The sequence below is a fragment of the Podarcis vaucheri genome, assembly GCF_965113315.1.
Source record: "Podarcis vaucheri genome assembly, chromosome: 4".
Lineage (NCBI taxonomy): Eukaryota > Metazoa > Chordata > Lepidosauria > Squamata > Lacertidae > Podarcis > Podarcis vaucheri.
Genome location: NC_138762.1, coordinates 72170272 through 72196857, shown reverse-complemented (window position 1 = coordinate 72196857; position 26586 = coordinate 72170272). Strand labels below are relative to the sequence as shown.

Genomic DNA, 26586 nt, shown 5'->3' with positions numbered 1-26586 from the left:
CCAGCTGCTTGTCTCAAAAGAGATTTGCTTCCTTGCCGGGGATTATTAAATTCTTATTCTCTTTTATAGGTGCATTTATTTTATGCTGCCTTTACGGCCAGTTTGAAGTCAGTGAGCCATTAACAGAGGGCACAAAGTGCATTTCTTTCAGGATCAAGGACACAAGTTTCCTTAAACATTTACAAGGGCAAGCTACCGAAAGGGACAAAATGAATAGGAGATAAAAGGTCTTAACTCTTAAAGCAATGGGTGTCGTGCCATTTGTTGAGGTGAAATGGAAGCATTCAGAGACATGTGAATATCAGGTACTGGAAACAAACTATGGGGAAGAACTGTTGTCATGCCACTCTTCTTGAAGGCATCTTGCTTGTCACTGTCAAAAAGAGGACCTGATGGATCCTTCTTGAGAAGAGGTGAATGTTTGCTCATCTCCAAAGAACAGGTTCAGCTGTGCTTTGAGTTGGAAAGCTACCCCCAGAATTATCTTACCCAGCAAGGGAAGTTAGCAATCCATAAACAAGAAAAATGAAAGAAAGACACTTGCCACCTGCCATAAGCAAAGCTGAATCTAGCAGTCATATATACTCCCAACCAAGAACACTTCTGTCTTGTTTGGACTGAGTATCAGTTTATTAAGTCACATGATTCAGTTCATTAGTGACTCCAGGTACCTGTCCACAACACCCGCAGCTTCATGTAAATTAGATGGAAAAGCGAAGTAGAGTTTATCAGTGTGGAAATGGTACCTCAGTTAAAATCCCTAGGAAGACGCCATCTCTGGTTTCATGTAGATGCTAAACAGGATTATGATAGAAGTCAATCTTGTGACAACCAAAATCTTGTGGGAGAAGACGAGTAGGACTCCTATAGGAATATTCCTGTAGGCTGGAATGGAAGTGAAGTGCAGTGGCCCCAGCTTCTATCTTAATCTAGAAGCATAGCTTTTCACTTTTTTAAAAGGGAAATTCCCTTATTCTGAATAGGATTCCTTGCAAGAAAAGGGAAAAGTTGACAGCTATGTCCAGAAGATACTAGAATTGTGTCGAAAACTACTCAGAGAGATACAAAATCAACATAGACATATTCTCATTGTCATTCTTCCAATACAGGATGCCCACCCATGGTGGTCAAATATAGATAGGATATTTTCCCGAATATAGGTGGGGAAAAGCTATCTTAGATAAGGAATGTTTGATGCTTGATGACTAGCATTCACTGAAGTAGCAGCAAAGGCCAGAAAATTCAACAATAAGGAAGATGGTCTGGGTTCAAGAAGGACATATTAAGGAAATGACATGTTGTTGAATATGAGAAGCTGTCCAGGAACAAAGAAAGCATATGATTTCTTTCATTATTTAAAACCCTACTTATCATACAAAGTTTTAACTCAACAATCTTGAATTGCAAGCAGAAAACTGGGCAGGAAACGGTAGAATAAATATTAGAAGTTGCAAGAGAGGCTGTTTTACTAGCACTATTTTCTGAAGAGCAAATTAAAACTCAAATATCAGAGTTGACAGGTTCGTGCAAAAGCTGCTGAAACAAACTGTGACGGAAAAATTAACATGACTAGCCTTATTTTTTTAAGCCCTCAAAAACGTGAGGTTGCCAAGGAAATATTCTTACTCCCAATAGCATTATAGGAATAGCTGTGGAAAAGGGGATGAGAAAAAAGAAATTAGGCACGTGATTCCCTGGAACTACAAAAACAGTTCTGAGATCAATGAGGCTTTACATTTCTGATATAGCAATCCCAAAATTAAATAGCCATGTGTTTTGAATCTAAGGGGAGTCTTCAAAAGCAGCGAATATGCAAGTCCCATGTATGAGTCTGGGTAGCAAACTAAATCATGCCCCTTGATATCAAGTAACTGAACAGTGCAAAAGAATTTAAGATGAAAATTCTTAACCAATAATAAAAAAGATAGGAACTTTCAAACACACAAGGGGAGAATACTGAAGCAGGCCTTGATTATCAGTCACTTTAGGTAGACGACTAGGAAGATTTTCCCCAAAAGCTTGAAATATATTAATTCTACCACCGTGTCTAGCCATTTTAAAGGGCAGAAAAGGCTTGTTTTCAAAAACATTTACAAAGTAAATGAAATATTCTTTGGCTAACAAAAATGATTACATACAGGTAAAGAGCAGTGCTAGTGTTTCTGTTTTTTTTAAAAAAAACAAATGTTATTCTAGCAGCATTTAAGGGCGGAATTTTTATCATTTTATAACAAACTTTTCCAGCTGCAGTGCATTTAATCCGATACATGAAACAAAACAATTAAAGCTTGTAGCAAATAAAATTATGTATAAGCTTTTTCAAGGAGAAAGCAAAGCATGAGCTGGAAAGCTCAGTTGGTTAGAGCTTGGTGCAGATAACACCAAGGTTGCTGGTTTGAATCCCCTATGGGACAACTGCATATTCCAGCACTGCAGGGAGTTCCAGCATTGCAGATTATTCTCAGGATCCCTTCCAACTCTATGATTCTATGATTCACATGTGGAAGCTTTTTTGTGAGGTTTGCTTTGTGTAAGAAGGGATGTTTACACTGTTTGAGCTAACCCAGCAGAGGTTTCCCACCACCAAAGCTACAGTCCTCCACAAGAATGACACAACCTAGTATCACTGTGCAGTTTACCTACAAAGTACCATATTTTTCACTCTATAAGACTAAGACGCAGCAGACCATAAGACACACCTAGTTTTTGGAGGAGGAAAACAGAAAAAAAATATTCTGAATCCCAGAAGCCAGAACAACAAGAAGGATCACTGCACAGTGAAGCCTCTCACTGTTCTGGCTTCTGGGATAGCTGCGCAGCCTGCATTCACTCCATAAGACATACACACATTTCCTCTTACTTTTAAGGAGGGAAAAAGTGCATCCTATAGAGCGAAAAATACGTTAATTCAGCAATATTCTTCATAGTAACGATACATGAGCTTTGACCACAGTGACAACATCAGTTGTCTAGGATTTCTTCTATGGCCAGAATTGATACAAAAATGACTAAGAGCAAGGTGACCACAAGGCAGCATTGTCCTGTAATTACACATTCTTATAAATGTACCACTATGCAAGGAAATATAAAACCACAGGAGAAACATTTACTGAACACCAACTTTGCATTTCCTGTACTTCTGTCTCCAACATATAAATCTGTTTCATTTCCCAGCCCCAGATATTCTGCAGTGCAATGTCATCTCAAAGAAAGATTTCCCCTGGGGGAAACCGATTGTATACTCATGCTCTAAATAACAGCAGCAACAGAAACTGGCCTTGTTAAAGCAAGTGATTAGATCACACTTTTTAATACGAGGTGCCTAAATCATGGGAAAAACTTATACTGGTTTAACACCTTGGGCTAAGGGTGAAATCCTATGCACACTCACCTTGGATAAAGTCTATTGAACTGTGAGTAGATATGTACAGAATTGCACTGTTAATTCCTTTAAAGCTATATTAGATTAGTAGCAATCATGCAGCACTGTGTGAACAGTACTTTTTTCTCAATTAGTCACCGCCACTATTTAATTTTTTTAAAAAAGCTTTGGATTAATCTAATCAATTTAAGCATGCAATCATCAGCAGTACAACCCTATAAACCACTTACATATAGCATTTCTTATTTCACCTTTTCAAGCTGCTCTATTTCTGGTGGAAATGAAGTGTTTGTAGCTAAAAAACAAAACAAAAAAAAACCCCAAACAAAACAACTTGTTGCAAAGCATAAATGGAAGCAAACTTTATAACACTGGTGCAACCTCCCCCTTAATAATAATAAAAACTCCTGATCTATTCTTCTGTTCCACTCGAAATGTGTTACAATTCCATTCCTACAGATGCATACACAGTGACAAAAACAAATCCTTTGGAACAGGTAATGTCAAATTCTGAAAGGTTGGTAGAGTTAATTTTTTTTACAGTTCACAACACAACTGATCCTGGAAAGACCTTATAATGTCAACAGAAGGTCAGCATTTGAACATCTGTACTGAATATGTGTGATCTGGGTGTTCAAGAACAGCAGTATTTTTAAGAGAGTTTGCCAATTAATGTCATCTGGTGTTCTGTACCAAAACTGCAAATCAGGCGGAAGCTCTGCAAATAGTAATGGAAATGTTATTGTGTGGTGTATTTATTAAGAAACACAAAAAGAGTAGCAAACATTGTTGTTTTGTCAGGCTATGCAAGCTTTTAATATCTCTAGTCATTCAGACTTTCAATTTAGATTTATTAACCTGTCAAAACAAAAAGCAATTTTAGAACATACACAATTGCAGTTCATTTTAGCACATTTATTGCTCTATAAACAGTACATCCAGTCTTGTCTTTTAAGGGGGCTAAACTCAGGTTTCTCTTCTTGAAACAAGCAATTTCTATAATAGGAAAGTTCTGAGAGGGATGGCAAACACAAAAGCAATGCAATGCACAAGGTACATATTAAAATAAATTGAATTATATTTTTCAGAATTTCTAATACAGCATCCACTCTGATTTTAGAGGCCTGCTTTCAGGGCATATTAACAACGTAATCCTAAACATACCTATTTGGAAGAGAAATCAATAGAACCAGGGAATCTGTGTCATATAACTTTCAGAGTATGGGAAAAAGCCAAGTGGTAGCAATTCTTACATCACAGAAGCAACCCAAGTTCTTGCTTCTATGTAAGCATGCAGAGGATTGAGACGATATATTGAAATAGGTACCCGTAGGCCATCCCTAGGTCATCATGCAGCAATTAAAGAACATCATGCACAGTATTTTGAATAATGAACATGTATATCAACTATATTGAAGTACAGGTATCCCTTGTTCTTCCAACACCTGCTCTGCTCCTAAAGCTACTATTCTTATACACCAAGGTTTTGTTCTGTACCGACACCAAAATCCTTTTATTAGAATATAAAACTTTCACAGATGAATTTCTTCATCCTTGGAGTGGCATTGAGCCTGAAGTGCTTTCCCAGTAATCGCTTTACGCAAAGCAAAAAATCACATACTAGTCTCGCATGGTGAATCGAAGGATCAGTCATAGCGATTGCTTCTGTTTTTAACAACTGGGTGAAAGAGGAACTTTAGATCTTTTAAAAACTGTTTTGAGAAACAACACTTTCCTTGCTCAAAAACATTTATTGTTTAGAAAGAGGTGGTTTAAACCATTTCACGTCTCTCTTCTTCCTTGTGTGTATCTTAACAACTCTGCTAGGAAAGCAACAGATTGATAGAATTTTAGAAAAAATATATCTAAAATACGCAACACAAATACGACCCAACATAACCAAAATCCACATATTTTTGCTTGTTTCAATAACCAACGTTTTTTGGTTGCCACCCACCCAGCCCCCACATTCCCTGACATGCATGATTGCTGACTGAGAGAGGTCTTTCATGCTCTGTGATACTTAGAGGGGTGTTTTTTGTATTCTGCTGGGCTTTGGGGGCAGGTAGCAGCTGCACCTCTGTTAGCTCCAAAGCACAGCATGACATAAGGCAATTCAGGGAGTCAACAGGCCAGGGCTAGGAATTGGTAGAGGCTTTCTATTTGCAAATAGAAGTCTTGCAAATATTCGTTGAGGCATTTTGTAACTTGACCTTCCTCCAAAAGTATAAAATCAATCAAATCAATCATGGCCACAAAGTTATGTTCAATTATGCACAAAATCAACAACAGACATCAACAGGAAAAGTCACAAAATTAACCCTTCAAGTCACCAAAGTCAGAGAGAAACAGAATTTAATAGGCTGTGCACAGCTCCCCGCTGCAACAATCCGTCTCATGGCTCCAACAGAGAGTGGGGGTGGAGGGGGGTTAACCCGCCCTGGGTTGACCTGGGAACCAACCCCACCCTGGATCCTGTTCCTTGTATCTCCTCTCCCAACCAAGATCAGGGGTGCCTCCCTGCTCGGAATCAACCCTCTGCTCAACAGCTGAGGATCCAAATAATCTGTAAATTTTCAGAAGAATGGGAGCAAGGACTAGACTTAGTTGTGACTCTTGGTGCCAGTTGAGGAGAAGCCCAAAGCTAATTTGACTCAAGGGGATATAGAGGCATGTGACACAGAGGCAGGAGGCAAGCTTCCTCAACCTCTGCCCTCCAGATGTTTTTGGCATACAACTCCCATGATCCCTAGCTACCAGGACCAGTGGTCAGGGATGATGGGAATTGTAGTCTCAAAACATCTGGAGGGCCGAGGTTGAGGAAGCCTGATCTAGCATTTGCCAAACAAGCAGCATAACTAGAAAAAAGAAAAAAGCACAGAACAGACAAGAACAAGTTGATACTTTAACATCCCTTCCTCAAAGTTCTGTAGTGGGAAAGTTCAAGATATGGTCCCTTCAATTAGATGCTAGGTCACTAAAAAGCATTCCCTCCCTTCACTCTTGTGTTTTCCTTATAAAGTAAGATTGAAAAAAATGTTTCGGTTTTTCAGACTCACGATACACAGCGTTTTTAAAACATACAAATCTCTGCAGGACTTTGCCTCAAGATCCCACTTCAGCTCAGATAAGCCCCAAATCTTTCCTAAGTGGCCCTGCTTCAGATCTTGATTCAGGATTTGTACAAATATTTTGCATATACAACTATACAGATCCAGATATTTATATATACATCTATATACAAACACAAAAACTGAATAATGTGTAACAATGCAAGCAGAATAAAGTAGGGTTTAGTCTTAGGGAAGGGGGCTCCAATCCTAATCCCAGTTACTGGGATTAAACCCCATTGAATTCAATAGGATTTAGGTCTGCATAAAGGTAAAGGGACCCCTGCATAGGCATGGTTTAAACTGTGCTGTTATTTATTTTTTTATATTTAGAACTCATCTAACACAAAAGAATTGTTCGGGTGGGAAAACAAATGCCTCTACGCTGTCAGCAAAACTAAATAAAGTTTAATATAATTTAAAATCCATGATATTTATTCCCTGATTTAACCCTGGCCAAACAAGCAGGTTTCTCTAGCTTGGATTTTGGTGGCCCCAGAATAGGAGGAGGTTCCATAACTGGGGACCAGCCACCCAAAACATATTACTTATGACCTCATGCTTGAATCTGATTCACAGATAATAGTATTAAGGTGAAGGGTTTGATGGATCAGGTATTATTACACAAATGGGAACAAGGAAAATCTCTGGGCTCTTCGGTGATTATTATTACAACTATTCAAATTATTATTATTGTTATTATTATTATTCAAATCCCATTATGAAAAATTTCAGGCTTTCCCCATATATACAGTACATAGCAAAGAGAATTTCCCAGGTTTCATAAAACTGAAGCCTAGGACACATTTGGCCATCAAACAGTACTTTATAAATTACAAATTTACAATCAGCTTATAATTGCACTATATTCATGGCTGCTGTCTACTGAACTAATATAAGATAAGATACTTTGCCCTCTTTACGCAATAAATAGTTTGTTAGTGTTAATAAACTATACCGTGTATGCGGCTTTGTTGCCAACTGAGAGACAGTAATATAGAACAATAATAATAAATATAGCCTTGGCACCTCATAAACTGCAGACAAGTAAGAGAGAAACACGGAAACCCAAATATCAGGATACTTTTAAAAGCAAATTTTTGCAATATGAAATCCCTTTTTTTAAAAAAGGTCTTAAAATAAAGGCTACGGCAACAAAACAAAATGCATTTGGCCTTTCTGAGTTTTCTGCAGACCCCTCTGGAATAATAAATTAAGAGAACAATAAAAATAACGCTTACAGAGCAATTCCTTGTTTTAGTCGGCCTTTGTTCTAAACTTGTGGAGATGCGCAGTTATGACAAGCACTGGGGCAATTAAAAAAGCAACTTCAGCTATTGAGGGAAGATCAATACCCTGAATCTTTTTAAGAAGAGGATTAATTCATTGCTTGCCACAACCCAGAGCACCTCTTAAAACATTTTATGAGAGAATTCCTGTAAATTAAACCTAACTATTCAATGATTGTTCTGTTGGCAATGCCAGAAGTGCTAAGGGCCTTGGAAAGAGGAAAAACACAACTCAGTGAGTAGTTTATCATGAAATAAAGTTCTCTCTCTTTTTTTCTTTCCCCACCCTCCCTCCACAGCTTCCTATGGATAATATGCGATAATACATGTAATGAGCTCCCTAAAACAATTAGTAGCATATCTCCAGCGACCTGCTAATCTGAATGTAATGTTTTATACCAACCACTGCATGCTTTCACACCCACATCACGTAGAGGGGGAAGAGGGTTACAAAATGTAATTTAGTATTCTGCCTCATATTTCATCAAGTCCCTTACCAGCTGCTTGATATATTATCAAGACGAGCGCAAGCACATTCGCCCCCCTTGACAGGGGCACCCCAAAGAATATAAGCAAATTGTAACTCTTTCCTTACATCACCACTAGTACCTAAGAGAATGGCAATGTTGACCATATTTTCGCTTTAACAATGGCTGACGTATTGTGGATATATAACAGAACCTAGGCCAATGGTTAAATTGCTTTCAATACAGGCAATATCTCATCCAACCACTCAAATAAATAAAAAGCAGGCCAGCTGGAGGTGAGGAATTTTGTAGCTGAAAGTCTTATAATCGAAATAAATTGCAAATGCCTCCAGAGTCAGTTTAGATCAGGGTGGTCCAACACATGACCCTTGAGACCTTTTTTGGTGGCCCTTGGCAACATTCGATGCCCTCACACTGTCTTCCCAAGCTGGGTAAGTGAGCTGCTGGGCTTTGGGAATGAGGCATGAGCATGATGATGAACACAAGCTTTAAAACACAAGTCAGTGCCAGGTACAAAGATAACCTACAAAGCTTTGAATAACTCTTCTGTTGGGCATTTAGTTGTGGAATGAGGCGTTGCATTGGAAAAGGGAAATAAGTCTCAAACTAGGGAGAGAAACTTTGCACTGACAGCTCAAAACTGGTAGGGTTTTTTCTCCAAGGGGAAAAGACATGGGGCTTTCATATTAATTCCCTATAGGTAAAAAAACCGCTTGAAGTGGGAAATTTTAAGTTGAAAAAGGACACAAAATGGTTCAAAAGCCATTTTCTTCAGCTCATACACAGCATACTCCAGGTTGCTTTGGGTTGGAGTAGAGTATCCAGAACTCTGATATTCATGTGGTTTAAGCCCAAGTGCCTCAATTCTTATCTTTAAAATGGGAATGAATACAACAAATTGTACAGTTTTATGCTGAATATGAATAAGGTAAAAATAGTGAAGGAGCACATGAAAATGCAGTTTTCAGTTCTGCTACCATGTTAGACAACTGCTTCTTCCTTGCAGTGCCCTGCATTAGGTTTACGATTTGCCAGTTTCTGCTAATTCTTAGTACTCAATAGTGACAAGCTCTTGTGAAACTGAGGCAGTGAAAAATATTGGAGGAAAACCTTCCATATTACAAACCAAGCCTTGCACTCGATTTAAAATTTAAAGTGGGAAATGTATTTGTAAGGAAGTTTTAATGGATACAACTAACGAGAGTTGCATTAGGGCAGCACAAGTTAGCCCATTACACACAGCTTGCAAAACATGCATCCAGAGGCATACAAATAAAAAGGTTTGGAATGGAGAACATGCCTTTATTTAGTGCCCATTTGCATTCAGTGGTTCAGTTCAGCTCTCTGGTCTAATGCAGTTTCCCAAACTTGGGTCTCCAGCTGTTCTCATCATCCCTAACCACTGGTTCTGCTAGCTAGGGATGGTGGGGGTTGTGGTCCAAAAACAAATGGAGATCCATGTTTGGGGAAACCCTAGTTTAAAGCAATCTATTCAAGGGATTATATAAATAAGTAAAATGAGTTTTAGACTTAAGCTTCATACTGTTTCAAGCACCGTGGGGCAGGGTTGACATGCCCAGGGCTACCTTGTTCCAACTATAAGAAGCCCCAAACCAGGGACAACACTTGCCTAGAAAGGGGTGAGGAGACTTGGTTCGACATCTTGAATTAGTGGCAGCCAGTCTGGTGCCCTCTAGATACCCCAATCCCTGACTACCGGCCCTGCTGGTAAGGGGCTGATTAGATTTTTGAGTCCACCATGTTGAAAGCACTATATTGCCTTCAGCCAACTGAAACCTACACTGTAGAACAGAAATTTAGTATCTATCATCTAATCAATCACAAATACTTTTAAAAGTTACAGCTAATGAAGTTGTTGCCCATTTGAAAACCCAATTTTACATTTTGCTTCTTTACTGCTGGGCTCAGGAGGCAAATGTCTTTACTCTGTTTCAGATATAGGACATACAGAAATCATGTCACGTTCAACACTCAAAACAGAAACATCATGAAACGTGTTACAAAATGTCCTATTCTGAACATTTAGAAGAGATTGCTTGCACTCATACACAAGAGCTCAAATGTTGCAGGTGGAAAACTTGGTGTCCAAACAGTTAGCACCCAGATTTATAAATATATTGGACACACTTAAAACACTCCTGTTCATTTGTAGTGTACAGCAGCAAATCGATACACATTTGCATTGCAAACCATTATACACAATGAAGAAATAGAATATTTGCCAATACTTTCCCACTTGTTATTTTTTTTATAGTTGCTATCAAATCTCACATAGAACTTACTATATTATATAAAGAATGAAAATCAAAGCATGACCTGGGATTATACACTGCCGCTTTTATTACTATGATTATTCCTACCTTTTCTGGAGGCGGAGGAGGGTTAAATCTCTTTGCACAGACTAAAAACACATCAGGCTCTGGCTTGCCAGCCTTCACTTCAGGGTCATCTCCCAACACAATATGATGAAATAAATTAAAGAAGTCTTTGTGTCGACTTGTTTTCATTTCAAATGTCACCCGAGATGAGCTGGTGGCAACAGCTATGGGTATGTTGTGTTGATGTAGATGGCGGATTAGTTTTTCAACACCTGTGAAACAGAAAAATATATATATGAAAGTGTTAAAATACACTTGTTTGAGCAAAAACAGAGGAGCTAGATTTACTGGAGTTGTTCACCCCACCTTCTGAACTTGATTTAGTTAGTTCTCTTTCCTGCCTTCATCAAAAGACTAATGGTTGATAATTTGGGTGTTTGTACCTTGTGTGGGATGGTTTTCATTGCTGCCTCCTGTATAACTCTGTATAACTCTTGAGAGTCCCATGGATTGCAAGAAGATCAAACCTATCCATTCTGAAGGAAATCAGCCCTGAGTGCTCACTGGAAGGAGCTGAGGCTCCAATACTTTGGCCACCTCATGAGAAGAGAAGACTCCCTGGAAAAGACCCTGATGTTGGGAAAGATGGAGGGTACAAGGAGAAGGGGACAACAGAGGACGAGATGGTTGGAAAGTGTTCTCGAAGCTACTAACATGTGTTTGACCAAACTGCGGGAGACAGTGGAAGACAGGAGTGCTTGGCGTGCTCTGGTCCATGGGGTCACAAAGAGTTGGACACAACTAAACGACAACAACCTTGTGTGGATTTTAACTGTGTGAGGGGGAACATGTGGCTGCACCTTCTGCCACTGACATTACATCCTCACTGGCTGTACCACCCTTCGCCCATCTATTTTAGTCCTTGTCCATTGAAGTTCCATCTCTCTAGTCTTGCATAGGCTTTTAAAAAAAATTTTGTAGTCCCCAGGGCTGCTAGTGGTGGAAAAATGCCCCCTCCACAGAAAGAATCCCTGGTGGGCTACATTTCTCATACATCAGTTAATCCCTAAGTCAATGGAGAGTCTGTCTCAATAAACTTGCACAGGGGGAGGGAGTTCGTAGCCCAAAAATTGATGGAGCAAATGCCCCCAAGGACCTTTAAAGCAACAGAAACTTTCGTCCCTACAAGCTGATTTCAGCAGTATAGTATTGCTTCTGTTTAGCAAGTAGAAATACACAGTACAAATGAACTAAATCTGAACTTTTTAAAAAAGGTGATGGATTTTTTTATGAAAAAAGAAATAGCAAAAACAATTTTGAATATGAAACAGGAAAGTAAAAAAGGAAAGTTTTCTACTGCACATCCTTGCAGGTGTACAGAAACCACGAAGTGCATCATACTACATAAAATCAAGATAGTATGCAGAGAGGACATATGTAGAATAAGAGGAACTGTGCTGTAATACATGAACTTCTGGCCAAAAAAACCAAATAAAAGGAAGGGACGTAATGCATATTTAGTAGGTCTGATGTAGTTAATAAAGCTGAAAGGATCAAAATATATAAACCTCAAGAACTTTAAACAATAATTAGTCACATGCCAAATTTAGAACTCTGAACACAGATGTATTTAAAAAAAAAAAATCCTGACAGAATTGAAGTATTTATCATGGGACAATAGAAGCTTTCAGAAAGGAATAATTCAGCATTTTCCATTTGACAGCTCTGAAAAATACATAAAATAACACAAATTAAACTTTTTCTTGTGGCTTTATTTTTCCCCTGGTGCTTCTGCTCTTTCTAGTCCACTGAAACTCAAATAGCAGCAATTATTTTGGTGAGAACGCTTCTCATATTTACATATTTTGCTTTCCACAATGTATTTGCATTTATCCTCTGATATTAAGGATACATATGGGGCTCCTCAATTCAGTGGGGCTTTCTTTTGATTTGGAATGCACAGCATTACACTGCAAAGCATGCACAAAAAATGTGTGTTCATTTATGTATTATTTCCATATACAGACAGCTTGCTACCTGAAAATCTTGAAGCAGTTCGCAATTGATAAAATACATATATAAACACAGTACGCACAATAAAAAACGTGTCAAATTATTCACATAAAAAACTGAAATATAATCGTATACTTAAACACAATATCACTATAAGGTCGAAGAGCTTTACACAGCAACAAAATGTAAAATTCCAACAAACCAACTTTTTGCACAACCACTCACGCAATCTCATTCACCACTACTTTCGCACAACCACTACAATCACTCACTGCTTCATACATTATGTCTGTCAACTAGCCAGCATATTCATATACCACTTCTACTCAACAATATGACATAAATTTATTGAAATGCTAGTATTATAAGCTTTTTTCTAGCAACTGGTCTGTCCTTGTTTTTAATGTTGCAATGCATATCAGTATGCTTTCTGGGGCCCTCCAAAACAGCAAGATAAGTTTAAATCCAATTGCATGTCTTGACAGTAGAAAATCCAGGTCGGTCCCTTTTGTTTAAAAAGGAGGAGGGGAATGTTTAGGAGGCATTTCACCCTCTCTGCAGACTATAATTAATGCAGTGACACTATACAGAGGTCATTAAACTTCCTTGCCAACCGTTATTTTGAAAGAAAAACTATCACTTTTATTCAAAACAGCAATAGTTTAGCAAATGTTTACCAGTCTTTCCACTTGGGACTTCACAAACCCAGGTGAAAGGATAAAAGAATTACTACATAAAGCCTCAGGATACATACATGAAAAATGATGCAGTCTGCACATCACTTAGAATTTATTTAAACCCTTCCACCTTTTTTCTTGTCAAGCGGGTCTGTGTTAAACATTTAAGGTATTCTCAAATACTGTGGTATCTGTGAAGCTGTTGGGGATAAAACATAACTGATTAATGCCAGGGTGGGTTGATTTAAATCATGCCCGTTTAAATAAATGATTCCAGTCAAGTTTTCCACAATATTATTTTTCAACCAAATATGGATACTAATTAGCTCCTGTAGCAATTTTAGAATATTGGTATGCAACTAAATATATCCTGTATACTACCTAGGAACATAATGCAGAACTTTTATCATACGGCCCCATCTGCCTTTTGCACTATCTGGGTAGTTGGGGGCAGCTGAATTCTGAAATGCGTGGATTTCTGAGCAAATCCAGCAGCACGCAAGTGCCAAGAGATTTCTAGAAAGGGCTTGTAGTTATTGGGCATAACATGAGATCAACAATCAATAGCTGCCTTGTTTGCTTAGCAGTCACAAATAATCAAAACTGATTATATTGCAGACCTCATCTATTTACATGGATCTTCCAGGTTTCTCTTTCATTTTCTTAAAAAACCTGGTTTTGACCAACTTTCTTTTATAATGTGTCAATGATTCAAAATAGACTTCAACATGTTTCCATTAAATTTAAATTTCACTGCGGGGGGGGGGGGGACGGACACAGTGGGTTTTTTAAATAAGAAAAGCAGGTTTTGTTTTGCTTTTACAAAAGCAATTCTGATTTCCAGTGCCAGATTTATGTATAAGCTAAACACGCTATAGCTTAGCTCTTGGGTGCCCCCCCCCCCATTTTTTAATATTAATATACTTCTTAATTGTATTTCAGTTCAACATTTACTTTGATAAAATACATATTTTGTTATGTGCAAATGACATTTATATACCTATAAGGTCCATAAGGGACGCGGGTGGCACTGTGGGTTAAACCGCAGAGCCTAGGAGTTGCCGATCAGAAGGTCAGCAGTTCAAATCCCCGCGACGGGGTGAGCTCCGCGACGGGGTGGGTATGAAAGGATTTTAAATCTGTTAACTGTTTTAGTAAGTTTTTAAAAAACAAAAACATGGATGTGTTTGCTGCCCTGGGCTCCTTTGGAAGGGAAGGATATAAGTTCAATAACAATACCTATATATGAAGGCTTATACAAAATATGGGGACGCGGGTGGTGCTGTGAGTTAAACCACAGAGCCTAGGACTTGCCGATCAGAAGGTCGGCGGCTCGAATCCCCGCGAAGGGGTGAGCTTCCGTTGCTCGGTCCCTGCTCCTGCCAACCTAGCAGTTCAAAAGCACGTCAGAGTGCAAGTAGATAAATAGGTACCTCTCTGGCAGGAAGGTAAACGGTGTTTCCGTGCGCTGCTCTGGTTTGCCAGAAGCGGCTTAGTCATGTTGGCCACAGGACCCAGAAGCTGTACGCCGGCTCCCTCGGCCAATAAAGCAAGATGAGTGCCGCAACCCCAGAGTCAGTCACGACTGGACCTAATGGTCAGGGGTCCCTTTACCTTTTTATACAAAATATGGGAACATTGAACTTCCATCATGTTCTTATTTGTTGACCAATCAGACTTACTTTCTCTTTCTGTCTCTGTCTCTCTGCATTTCCTATCCGATAGGGCTGATAGGCTAAAATTAGCAATCTAGAGAATATCGTGTAAGAGGCACTTAGTCATTTTCTGCTGCTTAAGACAGATGATTAAAAACTGTGTCTTGGTGGTGCAATAGCTCCCAGGGATTTAGACATCAGTATAGCAGAAAATGTAAAAACTGTAGAATCTGTTATGTTTTGGTCTTAAATAGAAACAGATGTACCAGAGATGGATTCTCAACAGGAACGCAATCAATTATCTATTTCTTCTGTTTCTTTTAAAGTAAAAAATAAAAGTCTTCATCTACAACAATTCTATGCAAATCCCTAGAACTGCAGGCTCAAAGCAGAGAGCCACCATTTTTAAATGTGTGACAAAGTAGCACAAAGCAGTTCTTGGAAAATCATTAAAACATCCATTTGGAAAGTTACTCACATTTCAACAAGCAATATAAATTAAAGCATTATTCCCAGTGGAAAATCCAGTAAGCAGCAATTGTCTTTTTAACTAGCTTAGGAAGTAGAACACAATAAACAGCAGCAACAGAAAACATGGAAATGATGGCAGTATTGTGGTATAGCTCTCTGCTATATCCCGTAGTTTGCCAAACACCACTTTATAGGACAATTACAGGTTCAAGCTGGGGGGGGGGCACATAGGTTCCCATCATTTTGGAGAGAGGCAGATTAGTAGGTGCTGAGTTGCATATTGGTTTCCCATCACCAAGGTAAAATAAGCTTAAAACTATTTGGAATGCGCAATGGCCTTAAATAACCATTCCAGAAATTCTGTATTTTCTGCTATTATTATCGTCGTCGTCATCATCATCATCACAAACTCCCATTAAAAAGTCAAATATAGGGATATTATTGCATATTGTCTTTTTTGCATCTTTCAAAAAGCATTACTTTATTATGCATGACTCTTTAAGTGAAGGCAAGCAATGCCCATAGCACTGGCTTTCAGATTCTGGCATGTAGAAACTTTGCATAAATGGGGAATTAAGAAGAATAAATGCTCCATACTGTTGATTTCCCAATTCTTCTGTAATGAAGAGTGGCTCTTGGATATGACAAGAGTTAATTATTTGTATGTAGGGGTCAATCCACAGACAGGCTGTATGGCCTATTTTTGTCCATGTGATGATTATGCATGTGAGTGCATGGCTGAATGGGGAAACATCTGAGTGAAACAAATGCAGCCATTTTCATGAACTGGAAAACATGCAGAAAGGGAGAACAGAAGCAGCTCCCATTCCATCAACTTTCTTAACATACACTTAATATATCTGCATTCATTTTATATATAAATTGATTTTTTTAATGAAAGGGCAATAGTTTATTTGCTTAATATAGCTATTCAACCCCTAATTAATGCATGGTGAGGATTCAAAGGTCTAGAAACTTGAGTATGGCATACTAGCTGTGCATTATTTTTACTCACTACTGATGCCTTCCTTCTTCCAAGTCCTCTGGCATAAGCAGAGAGCTTGTGCAAGGAAAGCTCGGGTCTCTCATATTATGGCAGGAGGCAGAAGGCAGGGGCAAGAAGACCTACACCACTTGTCTTCTCCAACGCCCAGCACAAAGAGAAAGAATAGGCACTCTCCTTCTCTGAAGTTCTCCCCCCGCCCCCCCATGTTTGTGCTGTGCTTTTAAGAAAGCAGGAATGATGCAAGTCACTCTTGTTGCTTCTGCAAAAAAACCCAGCCAACATTTGTTGTGTCACTGCTGTACTCTGCCCGGTTGGCACTGACCCTTAAAAGGACTTTCTCATTGGTGGTTTCCCATTTGTGGTGAGCTGCACCCCTCACTGTTAACATTCAGGGCAAATTTAAAAACATTCTTTTTCACCCAGGCATTTGGTGGCTGAAATAGACACTGTTCCTGGTAACTTTGAGATTATAAATTGTGAGAATGTACAACATGTTGTTAAAAGTTTTAAAAATGCTTTTATTGTGCTGTTTGCTGTTTTGCAGGGCCCCCCCCCCCAGATTCCTTTGGGAGTAAGAGTGCCCCAGCAGTACAACAATAGTCACACCTCCCAATGCACATGCCAAAACACTTGACAGGGGGGGTTCATGCCTGACAATGTGGGAAATGAACACAGACACACATCCTAAAGACAGTATTCCCTTTAATAGGTAGAGGGTAGGGTAACTTTGTTTCTGGGCATCCATGGGACACTACAGAAGGTGTGGAGAGGCCTGTGAAAACAGCTATCAACAGCTTAAAAACACACGGCAACTAACCATACACACATTCAGAGCTGTCAAGTAGAACAATATCACATGTTCTCTCCCTCTCATATGCAAGAGACAGATGGCATTGCTGAAAAGTGCATCATATTTATTCTTAGAAGACACCTCAGTGGGTTTTTTGAGAAATAAAAAAAATCGTTCAATCTTCCAAGGTGATGAGGAAAGAACCAGGCACCAGAGAAAAGCATTTTGTGAATGTAACTATTCAAATTCAAACTGCAAGATTTAATTGGATATGCACACATTTGATTAGAGGAAATACAACCTGGCATCAATGCAGCTGTGGGGAACACTTTTTCTTGCTTCGTTTTACTTTCATGAAGTAGTTCTTCTATGGTTATCGGGAGGTCCAGGGCATCTCGCATAATGGTTAATCCCTCCAATGTCTTTTTACCCATTGCTAAGGATTTTACATCCCAGGTATAGGTTTTTCCAAAGCGGTTGCAGATTTCTTGGAACACATTAGTATAAAGACGTTCAGTATCTGAGGAAAAAACCACACACAGTATTAGTGGCATGATGTCAGAATGGTGCGTAATTACAAATTAAATTGCATTCTTGGAGGGAAAAGACAGCGCTCCTATTGGTGAACATGTTGGCAAGAATAAAAGACAATACAATAGGGTCTTGAACTCTTGACCATAAGAAATTCATCTTGAACATCATGTAAGCCTTTTCTGACAGGCAAAACTAATAACTTCTGACTTAAGGTCACAGCCAGGCCACCCAAATCAGGGTGCCACATAACCTTTAACATTAAATACATGGCAACAAGATTATAAATTCACATTCACACTGCTATAGAAGGCAAACCCTCATATTTTCAAAACACACTATTGCGGGCTGCAATGCACCATTACGTGTTTGGAACATATTTGTGGAAGAAAAGGAATGCCTTAATTGGGAGGTAATCTTTATCTTGGAACTGAAGATAACAAATGAAGAAGGAAATCCAGTACTCAAGGGATGTCATTACTTATTCTATTTAAACTATAAAGTAATTTATTTTGCAAGCCTTTGAACAGGACTTTAAAAGTTCTTCAAAAGATGCCACAGTCTGCATTATATTGCCAGTGGCACTGTTACATTTACATCTGACTAGATTTCAATTACAACCCTATAACCTATAATCAAGGGAGTTTAAGAGCAAGTAAGTTCTCTTCAGGCCACACTCATGCATATAAAGTTTCAGCCCAAGGAACCAACCTTCTCCTGAATTCATTAGTTTCAAAAAAGACAAGCAAACATAGCCATTATGGTACAGTTTTATTGCGGCTCTTAAAAGCAAAGTTGTTGAGCACTTGTCCCCCAGTAAGGTTAAGGGGTCTAATTTTTTGAATTTGAGGCCTACTACACAAAAATACAAAGATAGGTTGACACCGCTGGTTCACATGATGAAGATTCATTGCTATCCATTAGTCAATCATCATGGCACATTTGGCCATAGCATTCTTGACTTCTTTTTAGCATTGCCTTAATGTACCAGTAAGGGTTCAGTTATACCACTGCAATGGGCAGTCGTCAGTTTCCAGTTCTTGAAATATGAAATGACATCACTAGATGCCAAAGGATCTCATTACCTTCAGCATCACCTTGAATGCTGACAATGTAGACCATTTCTTATACTTCCTTGGAGAAAAAAAAGATAGTTTCCCCAAAAAGCATGTCCAACTAATCCATTAACAGTCATTCCATTTGGCTGCAGTAGAGCTGAAGACCATCTTATATGAGGTGTCATTTGGCTCTTCCTCTTCTCAAACTGTCTCCCTCAATGGCCATATAAATTCAACAAGTATTAGTTCTTGAATTTGCTTGTCTTCCTGTTTCCCTCCCATCTTCCCCTCACCTCTGCTGTATTATAATCCATTTATCAAAAATCTACAATAAGCAACAACAACAAACAGTGCATGAGCACCACCTATTTATTTCATGCGAGTTTCCAACTCCCAAGTGGCTCGCAACTCAACATTTCTAGATTCTGCATTCTTATCATGAACCTGACTTTAGCTGCAGTAATTTCATGCAGTAAGCATTTGAGGTCATTTCAGCAGGTCAGTTTGCTAGTGCCCAATGGAAGGGTGATCCATATACCTCACAGAAGCCATTACATCAGACTGTGATAGAGGAGTGAAAAGACAGAAGTGCAGGGCTACCATCAGCTCTGCTGAGAAGCTGTCATCTGGCAGCAGACATTACATCAGGCTGCAGCAGAGGGAGGAAGAGAAGGGATGCAGCCTCACTCTATCATCACAGCTGAAAAGCCAGCAACTCTTGAATCCTCTTCCCTTAACTTTTCCAACTTTTGCGATCAGAATCATGGATTCCTCAAAAGCTCACAAAGTCTCAGTCAGCACTATTCCAGTGACTAGGCTTGAAAAGATGCCATGACTGATAGCCTGATGATGCATGCAATACACAAACAAACAAACAAACAAACTCATACCCTGTTCATTTGGCACAATCAGCAAGCTTATGTGAAAAGGAATTGGCAACATAATTAAGATGTATATCGTTATTTTTAGTGCTGAAAAAGTTCGGCTTCTATCTTGGTTGCAGGGAATCACTGATCTACCAAGAGATTGAGGATGACTCCTTTCTATTCTTATACCCTTCAATAATATACCAAAATATTGTAGAAATAATGATCACAGAGAAATGACAATAAAACCTAGATTTCATATTAAGTCTAGATGCAGGCCTATTCATAGAAGCAAAATTCCCATAATGAAAAGAAGAAGAAAAATCTCCTGAATCTGGGCTTGAAAATAGGTGGGCTATAATTTTGGAAATTTGTTCAGAAGCATCTTCTGCTAGATTAAAACAATTACACCAGAGAGACCCAATAGGCACAATGATTAACACTAATTTCCTCAGTTGGGTTGTGTGATAAGTGTGATAAACTGTCTCCAGTGTAACAAGCATATCTGAATTCTGAATATTGTTTCAAAGTTCCTATAGCACATGCTACACGTATATTGGGAGTGTAGTTTAAACAATTAAACTGGCTGGAACCTCAAAACAATTAGCAACCTTTGAATGATGAGTCAAAATTCTCCAACAATATATTAAAAGACAGGTGCAAGCTACACATATTGCAGCACTTTTTTTTTTTTGATAAATCTCTTCTGAAATAAAAATAATAATGTGATTGCCAACAACTAAGGATTGCAACTAATTTAATCAAGCAATGATTTGAAATTAAGTTTTTTGATTACCACTTAACATAATTCAATGAAAGTATCTATAACTCATCCTAATGGGGAGCAGGTATTCTATTCTTTTAGGCTTTAGCTGCTGCAAACAAGTTTTTTGCCATATTATTCAAGACAGCATAAGTACTTGCTATAAATGGACGCTACTGTATGCACATTATGTTTACTGTTGGTTGGAAGTAAAAAATGCTTGTAGTTTGCTTCTTGATTTATTAAAAATGTAATTAATTACTGCAAGAGTTTGGTTGTTCAAACAGTGTAGTATTGTCCCAAGAAGGCTCAAGCAGAGAATTATTATTCTTATATAGTTAATCCTTAAAATATGAAGCAAAATCACACAAATTTGAAGCATACTCAAACTAATTCATTTAACAATTTTTACTGGCTAAGGAAGTTTGTAAATTTAAGAATTTTTCAACCAGGCAGCTTTTTGAATAGTCAGGTCTCTTAAAAGGCAGAATGGTGACTAGTCATCATTTTTCCTACTTGCATCTCCGGAAGGGGGTATTGGTAAAGGATAGTCATGATTCTGGTACCATGAAGGTTCAACTTTTAACCCTTAAGTCTATCTGCACCACAGTTATAAACTGATGAGCTTATATCTGAGGGTTGGGACAAAATCACACACACAAAAAAAATATTTTCAGTAGGATAAAAAATTTACCACCACACCCCCAACAATGACAATACTGGTTACAAAGTAACACATTGCAAACAAGCCATGTGCTTCAGTCCCTTAAATCCTTTATGCAGTTTGGTATCTTTCCTCTCTCTGGTCCCAGAGAGAGATCCTAAGCTTGTTCATCATTGCAGACCTTTTCCGTTACTAGCCGCCTCTGATTTCAAGTTGATCTGCAGCTCAGGTTTTTGGGGATGAGTCATCATGGATTCTTTAGCACTGCTGGGAGGTGAACTAGATCAGCCTTGTGGTCCTTTTCCCACTCTATAATGCTATGATTCCAATAGTAAGCTGTGATTATTAGTCATTTTAAAAGATCTATAATGCCTCAGTGGTGCTTTTGATTTAGTTATCACTTTAATTGTACAATGATTGCTACCCTCAAATTCTTTTACTGAAGGGCAGTGTAACAAGGTTTCAAATAATAAAATGTGAAGCACATTCCACCCATGTATAACGGGCTGCTTCGAAATCGTCTTACCCAATCCCCACACCCTGCAAGCCAAAACAACCAGTTTCAGATTAATGGGAACCAATGATTCATCCACCTTCACGCAGAAGTAAAAAGAGCCAAGTGAGAAAAAGGAAAGCAAGACCACAGTTTTTACAGATATATATTAACACTTAGATTCAGACGGTGGTGCTGTAAGACAAGGAGAAGAACTGTGAGAAGTCTCAAAAGCTAGGTTTACCGCGCTGATTTGCCCTAGCCCAAAGCACACTGGGGAGCTATTGTAAAGCTGAATGTGCACAAATTAAATGTGCACAGATTGCAGGCTTACTCTATACCAAAAGCCAGAAACCAACCAAATAGCCACTTGAACCACTGGATAACAATGCACAAAGGAGGATAGAGTGAATGGACAAAAATTCAATGTTTATCTTCATTTTGACAGAGGTTGGAGAAATACCCATATTAATAACTGTTGTTGGGGAAGGCAATGGAGGGATTATATCAAGCTAAGATGAAAAAGAACTTGTGACAAAACCATATCAATACATTTCCAGACCCATATGACATTTGTTCTTTTCATTTGTCCAAGCCTTTTAGATGAGCTTTATTTGAAGTATTTTTACCTGGCGCTTAAGTATTAACAAAGAGCAGCAGGAAAGTTATTTGACATTGCTGAATTTTGTTATTCTAATGTTTTGTTTTTTTAAAAAATGTGTTAGCCAAATGGGAAGGCTATTCCCCCAAATTTAATATATAAAATAAATGAATGATATTCATACATTCTTAAAGGAGAGATGAAATTACTTGTGATTTTAAAAAGGGAAGGTTTTAGCCAGCTAACTTACTACATGATTGGAAGTTAGCTTAAGGAAAACGTACTTTTAAAATGTGCTTGACACAGTTTAAATGGATCGCAAACAAAAGAACAAGTTATCCCATATTACTAACATGTTGATATTCTTTTGAGTGTCAACATGTATGTATGGAAGGACAATGTGGTATACAATATATACTTGCAGAGAGTCCTTCACCAAACACTCCTAAGAAGACTTAGCACTCAGGCATGGGATAAGAGGAGAGAAAACTGGATAATGAACAAGAAGCAAAGGGCTTCCTTTTTTCTGGGTATGTGAGTGAGTAAGTGACCATTGCAATTGTTTCACACAGCCTCACATACAGTTACATTAAACACACTAGTGTTTAAGACCCTAAACAACTTAGGCCCCAAATATTTGAAATACCACTTCTTTCTGTACTGACCACACCAGGTATTAAGAGAAGGCAGAGAAGGCCTTCTTGGTAGCTCTGCTGTTCTTAGAGGTTCAGGGTGGGTGGTGGCTCATAAGAGGGCATTGTCTATGAAAGCTTCTAAATTGTGGAATTCCTTCCTCACAGGTGTGTCTGGCACCTTTACTACAGTTTTCAGCAAATGATGGAAGATATAAATCTTCATTCTGGCCTTTGACTCCCAGCATGTGCGTTTTTATGAACTACACTATCCCCGTGACTGCAATTATTTTTAGCTGTGTTTCAATACTGATTTTTAAATTGTGGTAACCTGCCCTGGAACCTGCTAGTGAAGGGCAGGTAATAAATTGAATACTACTACCAATAATCCCTGTTGGATCAAAGGTCCCATCAACTAAGTTCAAATTATGCACTACATTACTTTGCAGAAACTAAATGAATGTTCTAGAAATATTTTGCATATACCCACCATTTCAAGGAGGCCCCACTCTAGTATCTGCATGCAAACATAACCTGAGGGGAACAGTCAGTACAAAAAATTACTCAATGAAATAAGAGAAAAATATTGCAGCAGGCACCTTTTTTGCTTCAAAAACAGGCACGCAGAGCTTTTACTGGCCTAACCTTAACAAGATGAGAGTCTCATAGGCCATCTATTTCCATTAATTAGGCCTCTAGGCAGCAGTTCTCAGAGAGAGATGGGAAACTGAAGCACAAAATAATTATAACAAATTCCATTAACAAAATTGTTCAGTGTGAGGGCTTTTTCCAGCTGCAGCTCTAGATGATATTAGTATACTCTAAGGAACAAATGTCTACAATACAAAGAAAGAATACCTGAACATTATGGAAAAACCTTCTACTTTGTTCTCCCTACTGCTATATAAAGGATAATTTTAATCACCATTTTCGTTCAAAGCTTCTAAAGGCATTTTTTTCTTTTACAATACAGACAGTTTCATGTGGTTATCCTTGATGTTGTGTCAGCAAGTCCTTTATAAACTGCTATTGTATTAAGATGTTTATCACTTGGTAATAAGAAGCAAAACAACATTTTTAAGAGTACGAGGAGGCATTTAAAACAAGCTAGTTAATTCAGAAAGGTGTATTATTCTGCCATCACTGCATTTTTTTTGTATAGAAAAAGGGGGGAAAGGATCCAATTGATAGATCTGATTTAACTGGTACTTATTACAATGGGAGTCCGATTAAGGGCTCAATGGATGATAGCTGGATCGCCACAATAGACAAAACCATTACACTGTACCGTTCAACAACCTTCAAAGAAAAATTTACTGGGCAGCGTAACTGATCAATAAGCTTCATTTTAGCCAGCCAGCTGAATAACCCTTATGGCTTTGCTTTACTATAGCAACTCTCTATCAGATATACTCCCAACAAACAGCTTCTGAAGTTATCTGCATTTACTAGACTGGTGGAGCTCTGCTTGTCTGCTACTGTCAAGAACTACGTAATTCTACTCTGGGGGACATTTCAAACCACCAGAATTTCTCAGTGTGTGTCAAATACAATTTCAAAACAACTTAAGACATAACTCTATAATTTCCTACTTCAGCAACCGTCCACTGTGATAGTCCTTTGAAATTCCTGCACCTTTATCCTTTATACATAACAGGCAGGAAGTCCTTAAGATATATAAGGAAGGCGCCAGACGAACCTCCCTGGGGAAAGCACCCCACAATTCTACATTCCTGTTCTCGTGTTACCACCCTCTGGACCTCATGTGGAGGAGACACACAAAGGGCCTCAGATGATGAATGCAGAGTCCTGGTTGGTTTATATGGTAAGAGGGGTTCCTGAGCCACTTAGTGACAGTGTTTGTAAACCCCCTTTGGACAACTGGTGACATAAGCAGGGCAGATGGATGTGGCTTGGCCAAAATAGCCTTGCAGGCCAAATGGGGAGGACTGGGAGGTCCAATTAGGCGTTAGTCTGGAGATTCCACACCCCTGCTCCAGAGGATACTTTTCACCGATGAAGTTCAGATCATCAGATGTTTTGTTATAGGGTTGGTTATGTATAGAGTAGACTTTTGGGGCTGAATTCAACTATTTAGGTGTGCTAGCAGGAGCCAGTAAAATGAAGCCTCCCCCCCTCCCCCTAAGCAATCGGAGAACATGAAATGTTTGTGTTGGTGGGACAATTCAAAGTGTGTGGCACTAATTCATTCCCTTTGAAATCAATGTGGCTTATGACATATTCTTCTCTGGCGATCATTCGTATCCGAGTAAGATTGTCTTTCATGAATATGGTCTTAACAGTGTGTTACTCACAACTAACTAAAGTCCTACTGATTTCTGTGGGTCTTTCCTAAGCATGGCTAAGCCTAAACCCAACTCATTCTGTTTCAAGAATTTATTCAAAATCCCTCCTTGCATGAGATGAAATGTAATTGCCCACAGATAATTAGCCTATTGTCAACGTGAACTTCTGCCTTCCCTTCCCACCACACAATGCAGACTGTCAGCCCAACAGTTCCAAACCCATCAAGCCAAGACAGGTATTTGAGAAGGCTGTGGAAACAGAAGCATTATTGTTGCTTGCTGTAATGAGCCAGTGGAGAGAGCACCTTTGCCCTTTAAAGCCAGCAGAGAATATGTGCTTGGTTCTTGCAGTACTACTATGCCCCTTTCAATTTACCACATCATAAAATTAGAGCTACCCAAACAAAAAGACTGCAACAGTGACAAAAAGATGTGAACCTTTTTATCCATTCAACACAGTGGTTAAAGTCTTAAAACTGTCTCCAGGTTTACATTACAATTAGTTTTTGCTACCAAATACGTGCTTTGGAAAGCAGAAGCTTCTTACTTCTGAAAAGTTAAGAGACAGAAGCCCTAGTCTTAACTTTTCTTTCAAGGAAGTGGGATTGAGTCATATGGCCTTGTATTCCCAACCTGCACAATTCAGGGTTGAAGGTTAGAAAAAGATATACACATGTCACTGTTCCTAATTGTGCATTTAGTAGTATACGCAGCCTACTCTCACTTTCAGCCTAACCTATGGAGGTTGGAAGGTCCATTAAAAAAAAAAAAAACCAACTACACAAATATCTGTTAGGCGCATTTCTAACCCACTCTTCATCCTAGGGTACCAGAGTAAAATAAAATAATTCAGCAAAACAATAGAACAATTAAAAATTCAATCAAACAACAACAAATTAACGTATACCATAAAACATTAATGCATTGAACATGATGATAATGAAAAGTTCAGATCAGAACTAACATTCCTCTTTAACCAGGTCTTTGGCTAATTAACATCTGATGCCCTTTTAAATGTGTTGTGGAATGAGAAATAATTGGGTTGTCTTTGTCCTTATTCTTATTGTGCATTTTTTTGGTTTTTATATTGTCATTTTATGTTGTGAACCACTCTGAGATCTAGAGGTATAGGGCAGTATACCAATTTATCGAATAATAATAAGAGGCTATTCACACATTTATGACAACAGGAGTGACTGCCTGCCTCTATGATAGGTAAAACGTGGGCTAGACTATTGTTAATGTTAATTTGGCTGACTGACCAAACCCAGAGTACTCACTAATGGTTCCTCATTATCCTGAAAAAAAGTGACAAGTGGGGTGCCGCAGGGTTCTTTATAAATCACTTGCATGAAGGAATTGAGGGGATGCTCATTAAATTTGCAGATGACACCGAACTGGGAGGGGTAGCTAATGCTACAGAAGAGAGAACCAGAATCCAAAATGACATTA

At 38.6% G+C, this 26586-nt stretch overlaps 1 protein-coding gene across 1 annotated transcript in view; it reads right to left on the bottom strand.

Moving 5' to 3' along the window:
- PUDP (pseudouridine 5'-phosphatase) overlaps window positions 1-26586 on the bottom strand; it is a 64003-nt gene that overhangs the window by 24416 nt on the left and 13001 nt on the right. Inside the window, exons 2-3 of the mRNA XM_082220161.1 lie at window positions 17522-17740; window positions 10651-10880 (exon numbers count right to left, since the gene is read on the bottom strand). Coding sequence (XP_082076287.1) covers window positions 10651-10880; window positions 17522-17740 — 449 coding nt within the window. The remainder of the gene's footprint in view (window positions 1-10650; window positions 10881-17521; window positions 17741-26586) is intronic.